Consider the following 22,242-nt stretch of genomic DNA (forward strand, 5'->3'; position numbering starts at 1 on the left):
AGAAGATGCAACCCACCAGTTCCTGGGTCAGGGAGGTAACTGGGCGAGTCAGGGAGGCTGGGAGGGTACTATGGAAGGGACCAGGTTGTGTTCCCCAATGTGGGCTCTCCCCCTGCACCCACCCCCACAGTCCCCTGCACACAGAGGCAGCCTGGGGTGGAGGAGAGACCACTTAGCCGCTGTGTAACCTGAGCAGATCGCTTCACCAAGTGTGAGCCTCAGTTTCCTCATCTGTAAAATGGGCGATACTGTCTCAAAGATGAGAATGGAATGAGATGCTGTAGGGAAGATCCCCTGATGCTGGCATCCAGCAGGGGTGCTATGGACAGAGGAGCAGAGGAGAGGGGGGCCTCCAACTCAGGGAGAGTACAGAGATGGTGACCTCCCTACCTCCCTACATTAGGGAAGCAGTTAGGGAAGCTGCAAAGACCTGTGTGAGAGCAGAGACCTCCCCGCCTCTTTGGGATGCAACCGTGAGCACTGGGGAAACCAGCATCTCCCTGCCTGGGCCTGTCTACGGCTACCAGCTTATCCCAGACATCCGCAGTGTTAGCACTGAAAATCCCTCGTCCCAGTCAGTCCCAGGCAATCCAGGTGCCTAGTACCTGCCATACTGTGGGCTTCAAGGGGAAGGGACCAGGGACACAGCAGCCTCTAGCCAGGCCGTGGCTGGGCAGGCTTCAGCCCATGTGACTGAAACCCACATGGCTTCCAGAGGCTCTGTGGCTCCAAAGAGGCACGCAGTTAACAAGGAGAGGAGCAGAGCGTAAGCACTGTGTATGGCAGGTAGGATAATAACTTTAATCTGTGTTAAAACACACTTACGATGCATTATAAAACCCCCACTGCGGATGGATCATTTCAGTATCTCATCATCTGGGGGCCTCATTCATCTTCACTCCAGCACTCGTTGCTATAGTGCCCGTTACACAGATTAGGGAAGCAAGGCTCAGGGCAGTGAGGTCACTTCCTTCAGGCCCCACCTTTCACCTCTTCTCTCCTCTGATGGCAGGAAAACAGTCACTTACCACAGGAGTGGGGTGGGCAGGGCTCAGAGATAGGCGCAAGGAGATGCCACATCCTATTTTGCTTGTTGCTTGCTTAACGGAGGAGGTCAGACACTGCCCGGTTCGTCTTCACCCGAAACCAGGGTGCTTCTGCCCCAAGCCCCACCCAGGCTGTGTGGAGGAGTGAGCTGCCAGGGGCCACACCCCAGCTCCGGAGACCGCACCACATGGCTGCCCTGGACCACTCAGGAAAGGTGCTTGTAGGACTCAAGAAGCTTGGGACCTCCCATTTGGAATCCTGAATCCCAGGAGTCCCAGCGTTCAAGAGCTTGAAATCTCAGGATCCAAAAGACTGAGCGTCTCAGCGTGTGGGTTGAGCAGGCTCGAGAGAGGGGATCCAGCGGGGGCCCAAGTGTCCCCCCAGATCGCAGCACAGGTCTGAGTCCTGCTGCACTGGACATGTAACCCAGCAGGACCCTGTGGGGCCTTCCCAGGACAGACCCCTCCCCCATAGCCTCAGCTTTAGCTCCTCCCTGAAGTACCTAGATAACAGTATCTGATGCACATTTCCTGAGTTGTTTTACAGATGCTAAACACAGCCCCACCCCGATGGAAGAAATTAACTACTTGATGACCCCAGACCTGGCGCATGAGGATTGAGAATGTTAACCCCTGTGATGCCACCCTGTTACCTCACCATCAACCAATCAGAGAATTGTGCACGAGCTGACCACAGTCCCTGGAACTCCCCTCCCTCACCTGGCGTTTAAAACTGCTTTGCTAAAACTCATCGGAGAGTTTGGGCTTTTTGAGCACTAGCTGTCCTAGACTCCTTGTCTGGCGCCCTGCAACAAACGCTGCACTTTCCTTCACCACAACATGGTGTCAGTAGATTGGCTTTACTGCACACAAGCGAGCAGACCCCAGTTTTGGTTTGGTAACAGACAGGACCTGGCCCAGCTCAGGATCAAATCCAGTAACAAACCAGATCCAGTCCCAGCTCTGTCGCTTACAAGCTGTGTGATCTTGGGCAACTGAACACACCTCTCTGAGCCACAGGTTCTTCACTTGGAACACAAGATACCAGTAGCGCCTACACTTTGTGGGGTTGTTATGTGTTAAAGTGAGCTGATCCAGGTTGAGCGTTTAGCACAAAGTAAGTGCTCAATAAAGGCCAGGTGTTGTCATTGTCATTCTGCATGTAGGTCCACATCCCTGAAAAATCTACAACCCTGGGACAGCTTTGACACACTTCTGACCTTGTCAGTCAGAGAGAGCTGGGGCCAGGAGCCCCAGAAACCTGTCTCCACAGTAAGTCCTGGGTGCCATACACAGCCTTGGTCTCCTCTGGTTTGTGTATCAAGTGTAGACAATGTGCTGGACACTGTTCTAAGAGTTATGCATGAACTATTAGCTCACTTGGGCCCCACAGCCTCCTCGTATTAACCCCACATGAAAGATGGGGAAACTGAGGCCCACTTGGTGCTTACAGTCACATGGCCAATAAGAGAAGGAGCAGGAACTTAAACCTGGTTGGTCTTGCTCCAGAGCCCTTAAACCTGGTTGGTCTTGCTCCAGAGCCCACCTCATAGTCACAGCTCTGTACCACCTGTGAACATGACCTGGCCATTCTCCGGAGCCGAAGCAAATGCTGCCTCCTCCAAGAAGCCTTCCCAGATTGCCCAGGCATCATTAGTCCAGTTGTTTAAACCATTTTTAAAAAATGTTTGTTTACTTTCAAAACATTCATTCCCATCAGCTCATAAACACCAAGAGGACAGAAACCACAGACATCTTACGGCTCACGCTACACACCCAGGGCTTAGCAGACAGGCAGGTGCTTGGTGGGCGCTGTGACATTGGCCCACTGGAGCACAGGCACTGTGGCTGCCCTACTGCCCCCACCAGACCACAAGTCTCCACAGGATTCCTGGCCCCCACAGGCCTGGCATCCTGGGGGCTCATTAAAGGCGTGTTGCAGGAGTGGACACAGGAGTGAGGCTGGGCAACAGGCATACTGTTGCACAGGACGTGCCACCTGCAGGATTTTGGCCTCACATTTGTCATCCTGCACTTCCCAACCTTTTCTAATCAATTACCCCAGCCCTATCAAGGAGCCTTTCCAGACATTGCTTTTCCTAATTACCACCTGCCCCCATGAAATTTTAATACTGCAGATAAATCTGTTGAATGTTCTGTGACCCTTTACAGGGACACAAACCATAGTGATAGCTAAGATTTCTTTTGCCTTCCCTCCCACCCTCCAAAAAACCCACCTCTCAACTGTCGTACCTAAATTTGCTAGCCTGGTACGGAGGAAGTGAGGTCCTTTCACAAATGAATTCACTGAGACTTACACCTGGTTTTAGTTTAACACTGACAATTTTCAGGGGATATCTGTCTGTCTGTAGACAGATGGACCAACACACAGACACACACCAGCCATCTGTAACAGAGAAGCATAAGCCCGACTCCATCTTGTATTTCTGTCTTTAAAGGATGGGGAATATTTCAACTATCCCTAAAGAAAGTCCTCTGGGGTGCATGTTGGATAAGTGGTCTGATTACAGCTATGAACCCATGAGTAAGAGGAAGATGATATTTTATTGTAACAGTGTGTGGCCACAGTACCTGTTAGGATCTAAGGAATGGTGGCCTTTGAATGGCTCTCTAAATTACAATACAATCCTGAAATTAGAGCTATTCTGTGAAGAAGCAGGGAAGAATGATAAAATCCCCTACATGCAAGCATTTGCGCTATTACATCAGGATGAGAAAAAGTCAGACAGTTGTCGCCTTACGGTGTAAAGGCTTGAAAAGAAACCCGAGGCAAGAGCTGTCACACAGGAAGAAAAGGAAGGGAACAAGAATGAGGATACATTGCTCCAAACCTTAAACGCTCCCCTGGCTGAGCTGGGTCCCAGCCACTCCAGCCACTATGCCAGTACTTCCACCTCTTCCACTGCCTCCCATTCTTCTTGCTCCAGCCCCAGTTCCCAACCCTGGGGCTCAGGGAGTGGTCAGACTGGCTCCCTCTCCTTATAGGGATCAATTACTTTCCTGGGCCCAGGGACCTTATCTGGTATCACCATCTAAGACCCAACAGGGCACCCAATTTGGACTGGGAGCCATCCCAGAGCAGGGCAATTACCCCGTAGGGTGCATGAATGAAAATGGCCACCTGGCTGGGTTTCTGTGCATGCACAGTCCCTTGTCAACCTTGGACTTGTTTAATTGGACAATCCTCCTTATAGGGAGAATCCTTTCCGAATGACAGAATTGTTTGCTTCCATTTTTGCCACCCATCACCCTTCCTGGACAGACATACACATTCTTCTCAACATGATCCTTACAGGAGATGAAAGGAGGATGGTCACTGATAAGGCCAGGGAAGAAGCGTACCAGCTCCACCTAATGGGCCCAAATGGTACACCCAAAGCCCACCTGGCAGCACCCACAGTTGAACCAAATTGGGGTCCTCAGTGAGGCAGCAACGCCCTTTTTAGAGCACTGCCCTAAGTGCACCTTGGCAGGGCTTTGAAAAGGGGTCCCAAAACAAAAAAGTCTGAAAATATTCAAGAAATTCAGCACAAATCAAATGAAGACCACTCTGAATTTTTGGAAAGGATTTATCAGACCTACAGACATTATACTGATGCCAATCCCAAGGGCCCTAAAAATACTAGAAAGGTAAACATGAACTTTATCGGGCAAAGTGCCCCAGATATCAGGAGAAAGTTACAAAAATTAGATGGTGCATTTGGAATGAATCTTTCTCAGTTGGTAGACTTTGCTTTTAAGGTATTCAACAGCAGAGAACACAAACAGAAAAAGAAGGCACAAGGTGAAATGTACTTTTCTAATTGTTGCATTGGATCCCTGGAAGACAGGAGGCTCTGAGAAAGATAAGCCAGCACTAGGTAAAGAACGATGCACTTACTGTAAAGAGAAAGGACACTGAGAGAGAGAATGCCTGCAATTAAAGAACAAGAGGGCTAAAGACGTGGAAGCAACGTACATGTCCAACAACAGATGAATAGATAAAGAAGATGTGGTATATATATATATAATGGAATACTACTCAGCCCTAAAAAGAACCAAATAATACCATTTGCAGCAACATGGATGGAACTATAGATTATCATATGAAGTGAAGTAAGCCGGAGAAAGACAAATATCACATGATATCATTTATTTGTGGAATCTCAAAAACAAGATACAAAATAACTTATTTACAAAACAGAAATAGACCCACAGATATAGAAAACAAATTTGTGGTTACCAAAGGGGAAAAGGGTGGGGGAGGGATAAATTAAGAGTTTGGGATTAACATATTCACACTACTATAAATAAAATAGATAAACAACAAGAACCTATTGTATAGCACAGGGAACTATACTCACTATTTTGTAATAACATATAAGGGAAAAGAATCTGAAAAAGAATAGATATAAATATATGTATAACTGAATCACTGTGTTGTATACCTGAAACTAACACAACATTGTAAATCAACTATACTTCAATTAAAAAAAATTTTTTTTAAAAAGGAGGGCTAAAAAAGGAAAGGAGTGGGGCCTCTCAGATGTAGAGAGGGAAGAATGTTTAGATGATGAATGAAGAGACCCAGGGGCTCCTCTGGATTTATGACACTCAATTCAAATATCCCCACAGGAGCCCCAGGTAAACCTGACAGTGGGAAGAAAACTGATTGACTTTCTGGTAGACACAAGGGCAACGTATTCCATGCTAAACACTAAGTTGGCACAGAGAACATCCCATCTACCCCAGTCACCGGGGTATCAGGGGAAGTACAGAGCTGACAATTTATTTCAAACCACTGGAGTGTCAATTAGGAGATCTGATATTAAAACGTAGTTTCTTGTACATGCCTGAATGCCCTATCCCCCACCTGGGCCAAGATTGCCTCTGTAAACTGAAGGCTCAAGTGACTTTTTCACCAGGACAACTTGATATCAGAGTCCCACCAGAACATGCTTTAACACCTACAGAGGGCTCTCCTAGAAAATTCAGAAAAACAGACAGAACTTGATCCCCCTGAGGTCTACAGAAAGGTAAGATGAGAAGTGTGGGCTGACGGTGCCCCAGGAAAGGCAAATTATTCCTCAATTTGGATTGCTTAACACCAAAGTGACAATGGGCTTGCTTCTGTCTACAAGTATAACCCGACAGGTATCATATTGATTGGAAACTACTCATTTATCTTGGGATAAGGCCTTGCCAGTTGCCCTGCGACAGATTAGAGCGGCTCCCAGAAGCAAGCTTAAATTAAGCCCTTTTGAAATATTGGATGGTAGGCCATTATAGGTGTCTGTCCAGGCAGGAGAATCTGTAGCCAATAGGTCTGCAGACTTGGACTTGCAAGCCATCAGAAGATCTTAAGTTGCTGTTAAGATCCTACCAGCCTCCTACCAGATAAGTAACAATGACTTTACTCTCCCATTTCACTTGTACTTGTTGGAAAGGAAATGCTTTAATAAAGCTATCTGTGTGGCCAACAGGGGAAATATGCAAAGACAGCTCAGGGCAGAGCAGCCTAGGTGCCCTCATCCCAAGTGCTGGAGTTTATATATATGTTCAAGTGCTTGTCTAAGTGTTGTGACAGGGCCATAAAAAGGGGGAGCAGTATCCTCATAATGCAAACTGCTTATACCCAGCCTAGGACTCGGGAATACTACCAGTTCCAAGTTGATAAATTCCATTCCACCATCACCCCCTCCTTGCCCCTGTTCAGCAGGAAGTAGCCAGAGTGGTCGTCGCCCCTTATCCTGCAAGATTGTGGAATGGAATTGACAGTAGGGAATTTTAACAGAGAAGAACAAACCTGACTCCATGTTGGATCTATTCCTTTAGCTCTAACCTTTGTGCTCTGTTGCCTCTGCTTAGTCCTACTGGCTCTCCACCTTTGTAAAAGAATGTCATCTATAGGTTGAAATATTCCCGGGCTTGACCTTTAAAGGTATAACACTTTTCCATTCATATAGAGATTAAAAAGTTGCAGAACAGAAAATAACAATTGTCTTGTTGGAGGTTTACAGGAACATCGCAACCAGAACTATGTGGACAGCTGCAAGAACAAAGGATTCCAGCACCAAGAAGTTTGCAACAACCAGCCACACCCCCTCCCCTTTTAGGATACAAGAAGCCTGAATTCTAACTCAGGTAAGAAGGTTCTTTGGGACACTAGTGGGCCATCTTCTCAGTCTGCTGGCTTTCCAAATAAAGTCACTATTCCTTGCCCCAACACCTTGCCTCTTGATTTAGTGGCCTGTCCTGCAGCAAGAAGTACAACAGGTAACAATCGTATTTCCTTCTAGCCAGAGGCCACCCCCACTGTCTTCCTGCTCCAGCTCAGCAAAGGAGACAGAGAGACAGAGGCCTTGGGTCTTTGTGGGCTCCACGAGCGTCCTGCAGCCAGATGGGGCCACCACAAGTCCAAGCTCGGCCACCGCCCAGCCATGCTGCCATGGGCTGCTGCTTCCCCCCTCTGAGCCTTGGTTTTCTCATTTGTAAAAAGGGGGCAGGGTTCTCAGATGATTCCCTGGCCCCTCTGAAGGCCTAGGTTCCCAGGGAATGCTCAGCCTGGCATCCCAGCCCATTCCATTGAGTTTCAATCTCCCCTGTCTGCCGGCCACGCCCAGTGAGGGAGGCATCTACCACGTAGGGTGTGGCCTGCCTGGGGGGCCGGGGAGCCACCTCCTGAGGAAAAAAGAATTCCAGGAGACCAGAGCCTGCCTGCCCTGATCCTTGTCTATGGGCGTGTGTGTGTGTGTGTGTGTGTGTGTGTGTGTGTGTGTGTGTGTGTAAGGGGACACTGCTTTAGCTACCAGCCCCCCACCATTCTCTTTTATGCCCCTAAAGCACCCCAGATACAAAAGTAATCAGAGTATTCTAATCATTATTATTTTCTCCTTTGCTAGCAGTAGTATCTTAAAACTAATATTTTAATAATTTGCTGTGGACAAGCACCATTTTCTCAATCCTATAAGAATGTGAAGAACACAGTTTGGAAACACTGTTTTTATGGACCCATAGCCTGAGCAAATCCCTTCACCTCTCTGGGCTTTGGCTTCCCAACCATGAAAGAAGGAGTAGGATGATTTTTAGGGAAATGCTCCTGATTTCTCCAGTTTTTTGAATTCAGAGTAGCCCCTAAACCTGCAGCTGCTGGCAAACCTGACAGGAAAGGCAGAGCAGGATCCGGAAGAGACAGCAGAATAAGGCTACCAACTCCAGGCAGACCTCAATCCCGAGTGCCCAGGGCTTTGGGGTGTCCTTTCCAGTGGCTGCAGCTCAGGCTCTGCCCAGGGCTGCCCCCCAGCCCGCCCTTGGCTGTCAGGCAGGCCTGCTGGTCCCTGGAGACCCTGCCACCCAGCCACTCCCTGTGGTTTTTGCAAGCTGGTACTTACCGTGCTCAGCAGAGCATGAGATGGCTGCCTCGTGGGCCCAGGAGAAGCGGCTTCTCTGCTTTAGTAACAAGGACCCAGCCTGTGCTGCCAAGCACGGCTGTGGCACCTCTGCTGTGGTCTCAGACCGCTCCAACCCCCAACGGCCGTGTGTAAAAGAAGGAAGCAAAAGTGTGGTTACTCAAGGCCACGTGACGGCCCACACCTCCTTGTTTGTTGCAGCTTTGGGGACGTTGATCAAGCTTGGGTGTGTAGTAGGAGAAAGGGCCCTGCTGAGCCCGAGGCCACTCTTGGGTTCCTGTAACCATGAAAACACCTAGAACCACATGGAAACTTGCGGGGGAGGGGTAGTTGGTGGGGGAGGGGTCGGCCCAAGCTGAGAAATGCCACAGCACTACTCCACGGGGATGGAGTGTGGAGGTGAGAGGGCACCCATCCTGGAAGGGAGGGAGTGACCAGATGCAAAGGAGGATGGTGGGGAAGCCAGCAAGTAAACAGGTAAACAGACCGTTAGGACACAGTGTGGTCACGTCACCCCGGGGTGAGCCAGGGAGGGGCCCCTAACCCACCCTGGGTCGGGGGGGAGTTGTCAGGAGACTCTTCCAAGGAGAAGTGGCCCTTGAGATGACAAGTAGGGGTGGGCTGGGCGGGCAGCCCAGGGGGAAAGCAGCAGCCCAAGGAGAGCGTAGAGCAGGAGCCATGGCCGGGAGGCCTGAGAACGCACAGACTCTCAAGGAAGCCAAGGAGGAAGGGCTGTCTCCCAGGGTCTGGCCAGTGGCTTTGTACAAGGTGGGGCTCAGGACACATGCAGAGAGAGGTTCACATCCTGCCTTGCACACAGGTTGTTTTAAACTGAAAATCAGAGCCCCAGTGGGTTGTTCACATGACAGAACCTTGATCACTTTAGGAAGCTACAGCTGGAAGGGGCCCAAAACTCAGTCTGTACAGACAGGGAAACTGAAGTCCCCAAAGAGGAAGGGAGACACTCAGAGCTTCCCGCTCCTCCCCAGCAGGTGGGGGAGTAGCCAGCCCTCCGGGGCAGGGGCTGAGAAACTCTGAAAGCCTTACCCAGGAGAGGAAGGCCACTCCCCGACCATAAGCATTCCAGGTACGTCTCTTCTAGCCTGGGTTCACAAGCACTTTGGGGGCGGGACAGTCTCTCTGCTAGGATCTGCCCCGGATGTCCACCCCGAATCCCAGCGCATCCTGAACAACAGCCCATCACCAGACCCACAGGTGTGAAGCCGATGGCAAGATCCCTAAGATGCAGCGGTCAAGGAGAGTGAGCGGACCAGGAGTCAGGGACCTGTGTGACCCTGGGGTGACTTCCCCCCATCCAGGTCCCAGTTCTCTATCTATAAAATAGGAAACCTCCAAAGATGGAAGGTCCTCCAAGAACTGGGGAGGATGCTGATGGCCAAGTCAGAGGGGCACGAGGGTGGCTCTGACAGGAACTTCCAGCGGGCCAATCGCCCACCTGTCAGGGTGGAGAGGGGAACATCCATGACTTTGCAGCAGGCAAGACCCAGACTGTCTGGGCTGACAGTCTACACAGAGCGTGACTGACCATCCCGGCCTGCCCGGGACTGAGTGGGCTCCTGGGATACGGGACTTCCAGTACTAAAACTAGGTCAGCTCCAGGCAAAGTGGGATGAGTTGGTTGTCCTAGAGCAGGGACCAGCCCCTCCCAGGCCACAGGGCCAGGGGACCTGATCATCTGTTCTTTTCTGAATGGGGTATCAGAGGCTGTTAGCTTCACCTGCGGCACTGGGGTGGGGTACTGGCCAGGGGGTCTACAGCAAGCAGGTGCAGAGCCCCGCATCTCCCAGACGCCTCCTTTCCTCCCTGACCCCCATGCAGCTACAAGCTGCTTCTCAGAAGATCTGGGCACAGCCTGGGGAAAAGTTAATTCTGCCACTGTCCAGCCCCCAGTCCCTTATGCCCCTGTGAGCTTTGAGAACCAGCCAGGAGCAGTGCCCTGGAAGGGACCACTCTCAAGATCAGGGGCCTCGTAACTGGCGTTTTACAAGCTGCGTGACCTAGGCAAGTCACTTCTCTGGAGCCTCAGTTTCCTCACCTGCAAAGCCTCGTAATACAAACGCTTAACATTTCCTTGGCCTCTGCTCTGCGCCAGACGCTGTGCATCTATCCTCTTGTAGGCTCACAGCAGCCTTTGGAGGTGGGGATGCTGAGACTCAGAGCAAGGCTGTGCCTTTCTCAAGGTCACACAGAGTCAGCCGCAGAGTCCAGGGAGACAGAAAAAAGCCCCCAACCTCCACCCCTGGCCTGGGATCGTGCTGGCTGAGTATTTGAGTGCTGGTGCATCTTCTCTATACCAGCAAGTGCTCTATGTAAGGGGGAAGGCAATAACTTAGCAGCAGGTAAAGCTATGTCAAGGGAAGACTTGTGCCGCTAAATCTGCCTTGCAGAGGAGGAAATATTGCTAAGAGGATACTGGTTCTTGGTGCCTGTGCGAAGACCATAAAAGTACAGCACACCTCGTGGCACATAAACACCTGTAAGATGCAAGCATTCAAAGTGAGCAGGTTTCCACTTCCACAAACGGAACCCAGAAAAGTACTCCAGAATGCCCTCAAAGATTGAAGCAATGGTATTTCACCTAAGAAACACTGGGAAGAAACATTCACGTCCCATGCAATGGAAACCTGTCCCCTAATGGGATAAGACGCAGGTGTTAAAGTCCCCTCTATGCTGAATGCCTGTAAACTCACCCCTTGTTAGGTGTAAAAGCAGGGGTATAAGAATGTAAACAGCATACTTTCAGGGGTGTGGGTGCTTAGAGGATGGACTGAAAAAAAAGCTTACAGTGCCCTGTAAGCATGACAGTGGCCCTTCCTATTTTCCTTTTCTATAATTTTAAATAGAAAAATGTATATAATGATGTATATGTCAGCTTTATTATCAGGAAACAGATTTTAAATTCTACAAGGACTTTACAGACACCCTACATTTCAGGATGGCTAGACAATCTGCTGCTTTTGTCTGTTTCTATCCTTATGGGGTCTTTGGGGGACAGCTCCTCCCACCCCCTAAGCTTGTGTTTTTCGGGGCTGCCAGCCATGGTTTCCCAATGCCCCCCGGCCACAGCGATGGGACCAACGATATCACTTCTCCAAATGCTCCTCAGCCTGACTACGGAAGATCTCCGTGGAAGATTCTCTGGAGGGGTTTAGGAACCTGCTCATATCACAGACTAAACTCTCAAGAGAACAATGCATTCCCTAGAATAGAATCAGGGAGCTTTTTCTGTAAAGGGCCAGAGAGCAAATCTTTTCAGTTTTGTGGCTCTGTCAATAACTATTCAAGTCTGCAGTTGTAACATGGAAACAGCTGTGGTCCATATGTAAATGAATGAGCATGGCTGTGTCCCAACAAAATTTTATTTACAAAACCAGGTGGAATTCATTTACAAAAACAGGTGAATTTGTCCCACAGGCTGCAGTTTGCTGACCCCTGGCCTAGAAAAATGGGAGTCACTGGCTATGAGGAGAACCAGATTGGAAAAGGGACCCACCTGGTCCCCACTGATGGGCAGAAAGAAACACTGGTCCCCTTAAGACTACACTGCTGGCTTTCTCAGTGCAGGGCACATTTATTGAGCCCTGACAAGCGCCGGGCACTGGGATAAGCCACAAGCAGGACACACACTGTCCTTGTCCTCTTGGGGCCTTCAGGTTAGTGGTCAGGCCCAAAGCTACCAGGTAGGGCCACTGAATGCAGCCAGGTAGAAAACACAGCCCTAAGAATCAGGAGAATTGGGTCCTTGCTTCACATTTTCTGTGTGTGGCTTTAGGGAATTCACTTGAGCTCTCTGAGGTTGGCTCATCTGGAAAATGGAGATTTGAATGCTTAGTGCAAAACAATGGAAGGACTCAGTTAAGGCCTGAGAGTAAACAGGTAGGGCTGCCAATATACGCAGAGGCCAACTGCCTCACCTCTTTGACTCCCTGAGTCCATTTACCCTAAAACTCAAGAGCAAAGCCTGCCATAGGTTTCAGGATGCCATTCCTCAATGAATAAGAGCAGAAGCCCCTTCTTTGCTCCAAGTGCAGGAACTCTCTCCCTATGCAGGTTTCAATGGCTCCCCATTGTTTTTAGAATAAAGACTCAAATCACCAGCATGGCTGGCAATGCTTAACCACCCCCCTCACCCCTGGTCTCATCTCATTCACATGCCCCCTTGTTCTCTGCTCCGGCTCTTTTCTAGCTCCTTTTATGTTTCCCCCTGACACAGGGTCTTTGCATGTGCAGTTCCTGCTGCCTGGAGCAGTCTTTACTGGTCATCACCTGGGTAACCCCTCCCCACTCTTCAGACCCAGTTCATGTGCCCCCTCCTCAGAAAAAGCCTGTCCTGCCCACCCTGCCCCATTCTGCAATCTCAGAACCCTGTGCCCCTCTCCAATGTACATGGGATTATCTAATAAATGTCTATTTCCCCCGAAGCCCCAGGAGAAAACCATGTCTGTTTTGTTCACTGTGGCATCTCCTGGGCCAAGCACAGAGCCTGGCACATAGGAATAAAAACTGCTAACATTTATCAGGTGCTTCTCTGTGCCACAGAGTGTCCTAGGCTCTTGATATATGCTAATTTGTTTCATCGTCACAATTGCCCCACGAGGTAGGTACTATTAGTATTCCCATTTTATAGATGAGAAAAACCAAGGCCCAGAGAGATTAAGTAATTTGCCTAAGGTCACACAGCTAGTTAGTGGCAGAATCAGGGTTTGAACCCAGGCTGTCTGATTACAGAGCCTGCATTCAATCAGATAAAAGGTTGTTGAATAAATATGCAAGTAATTCCAGCTTTTCCTGGCTGGGCCTGCCTGCGATGACTGGTCCAAGGGGATGCAATGCTCCCCACCACCCTCTAACCTGAAGTGAGCAGCTGGGGTGTGGAGCAGGAATTACAATCAGCAAAGCCAATGGGTGTTAAGTTCCTTTCTCTACCAGAGTCCAGTGGTGGGCTAGCCTGGGAACAAAGGCCCATTTATGGGCCTTTTGGGAAAATGTGGTCCTGGGCATTAACTAAAGCCTGTTACTGCTGGAGCAGCCCCATCTTAAAGGGAACGGCGTGGCTCCTTGGGCCGCCAACTGGACGACGAAGGATTTGATATCCAAACAGTCCACAATCTCCTTATACTCGGACCCTCCTAGACGATCATTTGTGCGCTAAATGCGGTCGTGCTTCCGTCAGCTGATGGGCAAAAGTGCCGCAGCTGCCACATGGTGACGGTCACAGCCTCACGGTGGGCACCCAGTCCCAACGGCCCCACCACTGCCTGTACAGCTCTGCTTGTGCAGAGGCCTATCTGGTTGTTGCTCCTTAGTCGTTTCTGGTTGTGGAGTGCGGTGGGAAACCGTCCTTATGAAACTTAATACCATAGAGACAAAGAGAACATTAGGTGGCCAAAGCCAGCAGAACTTAGCTCCATCGTGGTATTCACCAGACATAAGCTGGTCAGTTATTGAGGAAAACGAGAAAAAACATACAAACAAAAAAACACTTGTGGACTTCTGGAAATATGTGGATAGGCAAGGACAGGCCAGGAGTAGCTGAGATCCAATCATCTTTGTAATTTGCTGGGGACCCGTGGGGCCCCTCCCTCACAAGATGTCCACTTCCTGTAGGACCCTATGCCCATTTCCCTGAAAATGGAAAAAACTGCAGGAAAACGGGGGTGGCGTCCCATAGAATCATGCCTGCCTTCCTAAGTGGCCATCATGCCTCCTAGGAAGCTGGGCCTCAGGGAAGGGCCCAGGTGGGCCAGACTGCAAAACCTGTGGCTTCCTCTCAGACAAACACAAGTCCAGCTGGCAGCGCAGCAGTTTTCAAATTTACCCACAGGACACTTTGTTCAAGTGAAAGCAAAGGTCTCATGAAACAGAGAACAGGGATATTCTAATAAAAGGCCCAGCCCTGGAGAGGCAGAGGGGAACCAAACCCAAATGCCTGCCCTTCCCTTCTTCCTCCCCACACACCCTCTTTGACCCAAGGGAGGGCTCACAGGCTGCCATGGGTTGATTTGAATGTCCGAAGGGGAAACGGCCGCTTTGGGCGCCACCACAGCCAGGACGTCATTCTGTTAGGGGAACCAATGACCCAAACTGCCCTCCCTGGCAAGGCCCAATAGTAACCACTTGCATGAGTTGCCTGGCAACAGGACCTCCTGGTGAGGAATGCAGAACTGACAAGCTACCACCAACCAGAATAATTCGGGAAAGGCCAGGAGACGCCGGTCCATATGTCCCTACCAACCTCCCAGAATCCTTCTCGCTGGAATCTATCTTGGCTGAGTGACGCGTGTGCCACCGGGTAGGACCATGAGTCAGAATGACTGGTCAGAGACGACCCGGAAACTAACCCCATCACCATTAAACCCGAGACCGCGAGCCACGTGGCAGAGCAGTTCTGGGTTCCCTCACCCTGCTGCCCTCCACCTGGGCATCCCTTCCCAATAAAGCCTCTTGCTTTGTCAGCACGTGTGCCTCCTCGGACAGTTCATTTCTGACTGTTAGACAAGAGTCCACTCTTGGGCCCTGGAAGGGGTCCCCCTTCCTGCAACAATTCCCCTCTCAAATGGGAACAGAACTTTGAGGAGTTCACGTTCAGCCCGATTCTGGCTGCCTCTCAGGAGCTGGCGGCTGGGATGGGAGTCTGCAAAGTAAGCCAGTCCTCCAGAGTGGACAGGGACTCTCCAGGGCTCACTGGGTCAGCTTAGGGTGGACAGTGGCCAGCGCAGGGGCTGGTCCCAGGCCTAGAAGGCCAGATGGCAGTCAAATCTAAAGTGCTCCAGACGCCATGGGTTTTCCAAGGAGCACAGCAGCTGAAGAAATCAATGTCTCCAAGGAGCCACCCCAAGCCTGGGCTTGGCCCTAAAGGTACAAAGATGAAGAACTCTGGACCTCGGAACTCAAGGGGCTCTGATGAGGGAGACAGAGCTGCATGAGGCAGGAGTTTTGGTTGCAGACAAACTCAACTCAAACCGGCTTAGGTGGCAGTAGGATTCCTGGGGTAACTCGTGCAGCAGGATCTCGGGCATGGACTTAGGGAACAGAAGGGACCCAGAGCGCTTTCTCCATCACTGTGTACCTGTCCTGCCTGCTAGCTCCCTGCACCCCCAAATCCCAGGCCTTCGTAAAGGAGAACTCAGATTTGCCGGCACGGAAGGTGGCGGGCTCGCTGGTCCAGCCTGGGGTGGATTGTGGTCAGGGGAGGGTCATAATCTGGAAGCAAAGCACTGTTGCCCAGATAATCCCATAGGTATCCCCATCTCAGATAATAATGTCTATATTTTCAATTCACTCATTCAACAAGTATTTATTCACACCATATGCCAGAATCTAGGGATACCACAGTCAAGTTCCCGTCCTGTTCTCATTCAATTTGGGAGAGACAGAAACTCAATGAGTTGATAGAGCTGGTGGTGATAGGTGTTATGAGCCCTGCAGACACTGGGGGTGGGGGGAAGGATGGGTGGTCCAGAGAGAACAGCACATGTGAAAGCTCAGAGGTAGGAGGCCTTGTGACAAGGGGACATCAGGAGACGAGGTCAGGAGGTCGAGGGCCAGCCTCAACTTACTGTGAGGATCTTACAGCCCTTATTGAGTGGGATGAAAAGCCAATGGAGGGTTTTGGGCCTAAAAACAGGAGTCAGCCAACTTTTTCCTAAAGGGCCAGATTGTAAATATTTCAGGCTTTGTGACCATTGGGTTTCATTCTAACTACTCAACTCTGAGGGTGCAGAGTGAAAGCAGCCATAGATGCTGCTCAAACAAATGGGCGTGGCTATGTTCCAATAAAATTTATGGACACTAAAACTTGAATTTGACGTAATTTTTACTTGTCACTGGGTTTTTTCCAGCCATTTCAAAATGTGAAAAAGCTCTTCTTAGCTTGTAGGCTGTACAGAAACTTTCAGTGGGCTGGATTTGGCCTGTGGGCCTTTGCTTACCCAACCCTGCCTTCATACCTTAAGAGGTTACCCTGGCTGCTGTGTGGAGAACAGACTAAAGCAGAGGACAACAGGAAGCTTGGTTTGGAAGATGGTTAACTTTTACGTGTCAACTTGACTGGGCCAGAGTACCTAGAAATTTGGTCAAGTACTATTCTGGGTGTGTCTGTGAAGATGTTTCTGGGTGAGATGAACATTTGAATTGGTGGACTGAGGAAAGCAGACTGCCCTACCCAGCGTGAGTGGGTAGGCCTCATCCAATCAGTGGAGGACCAGACTGGAACAGAAAGGCTCAGTAAGCAGGAACTCCTTGCCTGACTGCCTCTGAGCTTGGTTTTTTGCTGCCTTTGGACTCAAACTGAAACACTGGGTCTCCAGTTGGCTGACTGGAGATATGGGAACTTGGCCTCCATAATCATGCAAGCCCATTCTTATAATGAATCTCTCACTATGTATATGGACACATCTTATTAGTTCCGTTTCTCTGGAGAACACAGTACAGAAGAAGCTCAGCTCATTTCAGAGATGATGGGGGCATGAACTAGCAGGGTTACAGCAGCGGTGTGAGAAGTAGCTGGAATATGGATGTATTTTGAAGCTGGAGCCAACACGAGTGGCTGAGAGGAGACAGGAACCAGCTGGGAGGGAGGAAGGGGCAAGTCAAGGGGGCTCTCCTAGGGAAAGCTGAAGAGCTGGAGATGAGAGGGGAACCACTTGTGTCTCTCTCAGAGATCTTGACAGATTCTGTTCTAGAAAACATCACTCTGGAAGCAAAAAAGGGAACAGGCGGGCAGAGGTAGAGGAACCAGTTACAAGGCTGTTCAAACAATAGTCTGGTCACTCTACAAGGGGGGGTTTCTGGCAGGTGCCCAGATGCCCATATGGGAATCTCCACCTTGCCGTCTTTTGTGACATTTAATCCACTGCCCTGGTAGAAACTGGCCAGGGCAGTGAGAACGCGCTTGTCACGTTGGGAACTGCGGTTGAGAATGGCAGTACGTTAACCAGGAGGTGCTTCGTCTACCTTCTACAATCCAAATAGCATCTTGGCACAGAAACGAACCTGCAACAACTTCCTATTATGTATGGGGCAACTTCCCAGTTCTCAGACCTTGTCGCTTAGAGCTCCAAAGCTTGGATTTTGTTGCTGAAACCCTGAAGGTTGATTTCTCGACCTTCAGGGAACTGAGCTTCAGTCCAAACAATGTTTCCTGGCTGGGCCACTTGGTCACTGGCTCCACTCCAATTTTCTGCAGGCCCCTTAAAATCTCGTATTTCCTCAGTGAATGCCAAGATGAATGGAACCATGGTGGGGAGAGGTGGTTTAGAAACGAGTAATGAGAAGATAGCAGGGCTGTGAAGAGGTGAAGGCTGCCCTGCCCCCTCAGCTGCTGTAGCACCTCAGGGGCCCCGGGACTCTGTGTGTGACCCGTTCACACTGTGATCGGTCTGCATCACCTGGACTAGTTGGCCGTGAAGGTGGGGAAGGTACTAACTTTGTGTTTGAAGCCCTCAAGCAGAGCACCCGACACCAGGCCAGCTCCTTGCTCTTCCCCTTTCAGACACTGATGACTGTCCGTTTCTTTCAACCCAAAGCTTTCCCTATACCCACAACTGTCTGCCGGGCCTTTGTCTGAATCGTTTCTCTCCAGGGCTGCTCCAAACCCACCACATCATCCTTTCCAAAAATATTCATTGAGTCTTTCAGATCAGCATGAGGAAGCCTCCATTAAAACAACAACAACAAAAACCTCAGCACCTAGTGATTTTGGTAGCAGAAGAGATCCGTCCACTTGCTTTTCAACTGCTTCCCAACCTCCTGAGCTGAGTGCTTCAGTGGATTAACTTCCGGTCTGACCCGGCTCCCCGGGAAACTGGACCGGCACTGCTCTCCCCTCACGGGAGCTGGGTTCCTCCCCGCAACACTCCCCGCCCCCCATTCATGAACTCAGGCTCTGAAAATCAGCTTTCTCACCCAGTTTCATTTCCATGCAGTAACGTGAAACTACACTGAATCTCAAAGAGCCCACCAGCCTCTCAACTCACCTTCCTCAAGGTTGCAACCCATCTACCAAACTTGGCAGCCACCTGACCCCTGAGGATCTTTGGACCTGGAGTAATTTCTCTCCCTCCACTTTTCCATTCCAGGAACTTGCCCCAAGCACACTATGACTAGCGTCTCCTAGCAAACTCCTTCCACTTCTAAGTTTGTGTTAAACCAGTTGCTGGTGGACTAAATTCCTGGAGGTGGGACAAAGAACACTGCTATCTGCACGTCAAGACCCTCTCGGACTTAAAACTGGACACACTCCACCAGGGAGGTGAAACCATCCCATTCAAACAGAGGCGGCAGCTGGGACTCGGATTAAGCATACTAAAATATATTATCCCATATTGTATTGGTTGGAAACATATTTCCCGGTTTCTGTGGCCTTTGCTTTTTGGACATATTGAATATGTAATTCGATTTTTACGCAGCCAACCTATCTTTTCCCTTGTGATTTATTCTATTGCCAGTCTGAAGTCTAGATAAAAAGGGACTTATTTTTACTTCTAAATTTGAAAACAAAACTACTGACCCCATTAACCACGGACACTGGTGTTGCTGGGAGGCGGTAAGGAGTCCCTGCCCCCAGAGCGACTTTAATGTCCCACCACTTCCTTCCCCACCACTGACTTACGATGACTGCTTTAAGGTACCATTAATTTCTCACTCATACATTACTTTTTTTTTTTTTTTTTTGTGGTACGCGGGCCTCTCACTGTTATGGCCTCTCCCGTTGCGGAGCACAGGCTCCGGATGCGCAGGAAGAGCGGCCATGGCTCACGGGCCCAGCCGCTCCGCGGCATGTGGGATCTTCCCGGACCGGGGCACGAACCCGCGTCCCCTGCATTGGCAGGCGGACTCTCAACCACTGCACCACCAGGGAAGCCCCATACATTACTTTTAATAACTTCTTTCTGGGAATAAAGACATTTATAGGAAATTTAGAAATTCAGAAAAAATCCAATTAATGAAAAATTACCCACAACTGCTACCCTACATAGCAACATTTGTGGTCTTTACCCTACACAGAAATATTCATTATTATCAATATAGGCACATATCCCTCAAAGGGTTTGTCAAAAACAATCTATTCCGGGGTGGTTAATAACTGAGCCACCATCTGCTGGACTAATATTCACTCTTCCAGTTCCCAAACATGCCTCCTGCTACTGTCCTTGGGACAAAATTCCCAGAGGTGAAAATCCTGGGCTAACAGGTAAGAACGTCGAAAACTGATCTACCCTGTCAACCTGCCCTCGGCAAGAGTACCAATTTACACACGCTCCCTCCAGCAGTGGAGGAAAAAACATTTTTCATGTGAAAAAGGAACAAAGGGCACTGTGCAGCTGCCCACCTGCAGAAGGAGAGGTGTGTGTCCTTGACCGTCTCGGGTCTGTGACCCAATGATGGCTTTAGGACGTGGGAATGTGCTATCAGCAGAAAGTGAAGGGCTGCTTCGAGTTAACTGATTCTGAAGAGCCAACCAAAATTCTTCTGGACACAGAACACCAAGTACAGCAAGGGAAGTAGGCTTTAAAAAACGGAAGTTCTCCCTCGACGGGGCCTGGCTGGCTGTCTGGGGCTAACGTGGTAACCCTGGGTCTTCTGGCAAAGGAGCAAGGCGGCCAAGGTGAGAAACCAGTCGGTCGTAAACGCCCCACACCACGCATCTGCCCCCTGACTGGGGGCACTGAGGGGCTGCAGACGGAAGCAGCCGACTTCCACTTCCTGCAACCACAGAAGGGCTGACAACGACCCTGGCCGCCGTTCTCCTCACAGACTACAGCAACTTCAGGAAGAGGGTGTTTGAGGACGGGAGGCTTTGTGCCAAGTAGTCATCACAGTGACATTTAGAAAAACCAAATGGAGGGAAATTCTTTGCTACCATCACTGAGATGTCATGGGACAATGTTTCAGTGCAAAAAGGGAAGAGGAGAGAGGGCCAAGAAATTCAAGTGACCTTGAAAACCTTCTGCTGGAATAAAAAGCACAGCTAAGCCAGGAGTACTGGGCTTCCTACTGAAGAAAGAGCTGCTTTCCAAGGCCCCCATTCCCAGGGAATCAGCTTGTCGTGGGACCCATGGTGGCCGTGCAGTGGGCTCCTTGGGTGGCCAGACGTGGCTATTCCTCTCACTTGAACTCTACGCAAGTCTCGTCCCTCCTTCACAATTCGGGGCTCATCCAAACTAGGCTATCTGCCCCAGATCCGCCCCTGGCAGAGGCTGGAGGCAGGACAGACCCCACTCCATCTGCGGAACCTGGGGCCCACCCACATGTGCCCCGTACTTACCCCCTGAGAGGGTGGTTCCACCGAGTCAGAGACGCTGGGTCAGGCAGCAAGCCGTGTGCTGCCTCACAGACAGTGGCGTGCGAAATAAACACGGACACCGTTTGGTAACCAATGATTTTTTTTTTTTATCTTTGAAAATGGAAGCAAGTGTTTTGACAGAATACGATGGCCGCTCTATAAGAGCCGATCTAGGAGTAATTCACTGGTTTTCCTCTGGGATAGCACGGATTTAAAAAAAAAAGGCAAAACAGGAAAAATAATCCACAGAGCTTGAGGCGCCCACTGAGACTGGCAGGGAGCCCGTCCATTAAATAAGCCTACACTACACACTAAGATCAGGATAACTCGCCCTCACCCTCCTCTTCTCTCCGAACCGCATTCCCTACGGTGTTTCACCGCCATCAACAATTTTGTTCACTTAATTAATTGGGTGTCTGAACCTTAGAACACTTCTGAATCTTAAAAATGAAGGTCCTCAACAGATTATGTTGATAAAGAAACACATACAGGTTTGAATATAAATCACTATTATTGTTTTCTTAACACCTCATTATCCACTTTAATATTTAAAACACACACGCACGCACCCACAAAACCACACCAAACATTCAGATGCCCTGAAACCATGGAGACGGCAATCCCACGACTGGTAAAGAACACGGTACCTTCTTCTCTATTCAGACACGAGGACAGCTTGACCATGCAGCCCAACCCACCGACGCCACGCTCTGCCTCAGCCTGGGTCCCTGCGCACAGACACTTCCAGCCAGTCCCAAACCGTCCCCACGCCAGCAAGAGCACGTGCAAGCGTCCCCGCCGTGGTCCTAATGCTTGACACGATTCCCGTTCCACCACAGGCCCTCAGCCCTTCCAAAGCAGAGGCTCTTTAAATCTTGTTCCTCAAGCACGCACTCTGAGAAAATGGAAATGGAGAGAAGTCCCAGCTAACCCAGGAGTGGGGCAGGCCATGGGAGATCAGTGTCTGGCCGGGGGCTGGGTAGTCTCTGTGCTCAGATCCAGCCACAGTGCAGCTGCAGGGGGGTGCGGGGGAGTTCGTGAAGAGGGTGCGCAGGGACCAGTTGCACCATCGAAGCTACAGCAGACGTCTGCTTCCTTCTCGACCCTCCTCCCCAGTCTCAATATCAATATTCAACAGCACCCTCTGGCCTCAGCTTAGCAGAATGCAGTTAGCACCGAAAGGCAGGAGAAGGGAGGATGGCCGAGGGAGCCCTGAGAGAGGAGGCTGCATACAGGAGGGAGAAGAAAGGGCAGGAGCTCCAGGGGTGTGGGGGACCTGTCTAGCACAGCGAGGGGGCAGCACGGGACACGCGGGAAAGCAGAAGATCACGTGGGGTGAACGCTTCCCTCCAGGTTCCCTAGTCTGTCTCACCCCATCCCAGGGTACTCGGGAGCCAGGCCAGCTGCTGAAAGGGACAAGAAGGAACACCTCACAGCACGTGTGCCTCCTCGTCCTGGACACCCTTGTCAAGTACTGACC

At 50.2% G+C, this 22,242-nt stretch overlaps 1 protein-coding gene across 2 annotated transcripts in view; it reads right to left on the minus strand.

Moving 5' to 3' along the window:
* Window positions 1–22,165, minus strand: part of SELPLG (selectin P ligand) — a 33,295-nt gene extending 11,130 nt beyond the window's left edge. The window contains exon 1 of one of the 2 annotated variants that reach the window (XM_067700466.1): window positions 1,029–22,165. In XM_067700466.1, coding sequence (XP_067556567.1) covers window positions 1,029–1,080 — 52 coding nt within the window. In that variant the 5' untranslated portion in view covers window positions 1,081–22,165. The remainder of the gene's footprint in view (window positions 1–1,028) is intronic. The other variant, XM_067700467.1, reaches the window with a different exon arrangement.
* Window positions 22,166–22,242: the final 77 nt, after the last annotated feature.

This window comes from Pseudorca crassidens, chromosome 12 (genome assembly GCF_039906515.1).
Source record: "Pseudorca crassidens isolate mPseCra1 chromosome 12, mPseCra1.hap1, whole genome shotgun sequence".
NCBI lineage: Eukaryota > Metazoa > Chordata > Mammalia > Artiodactyla > Delphinidae > Pseudorca > Pseudorca crassidens.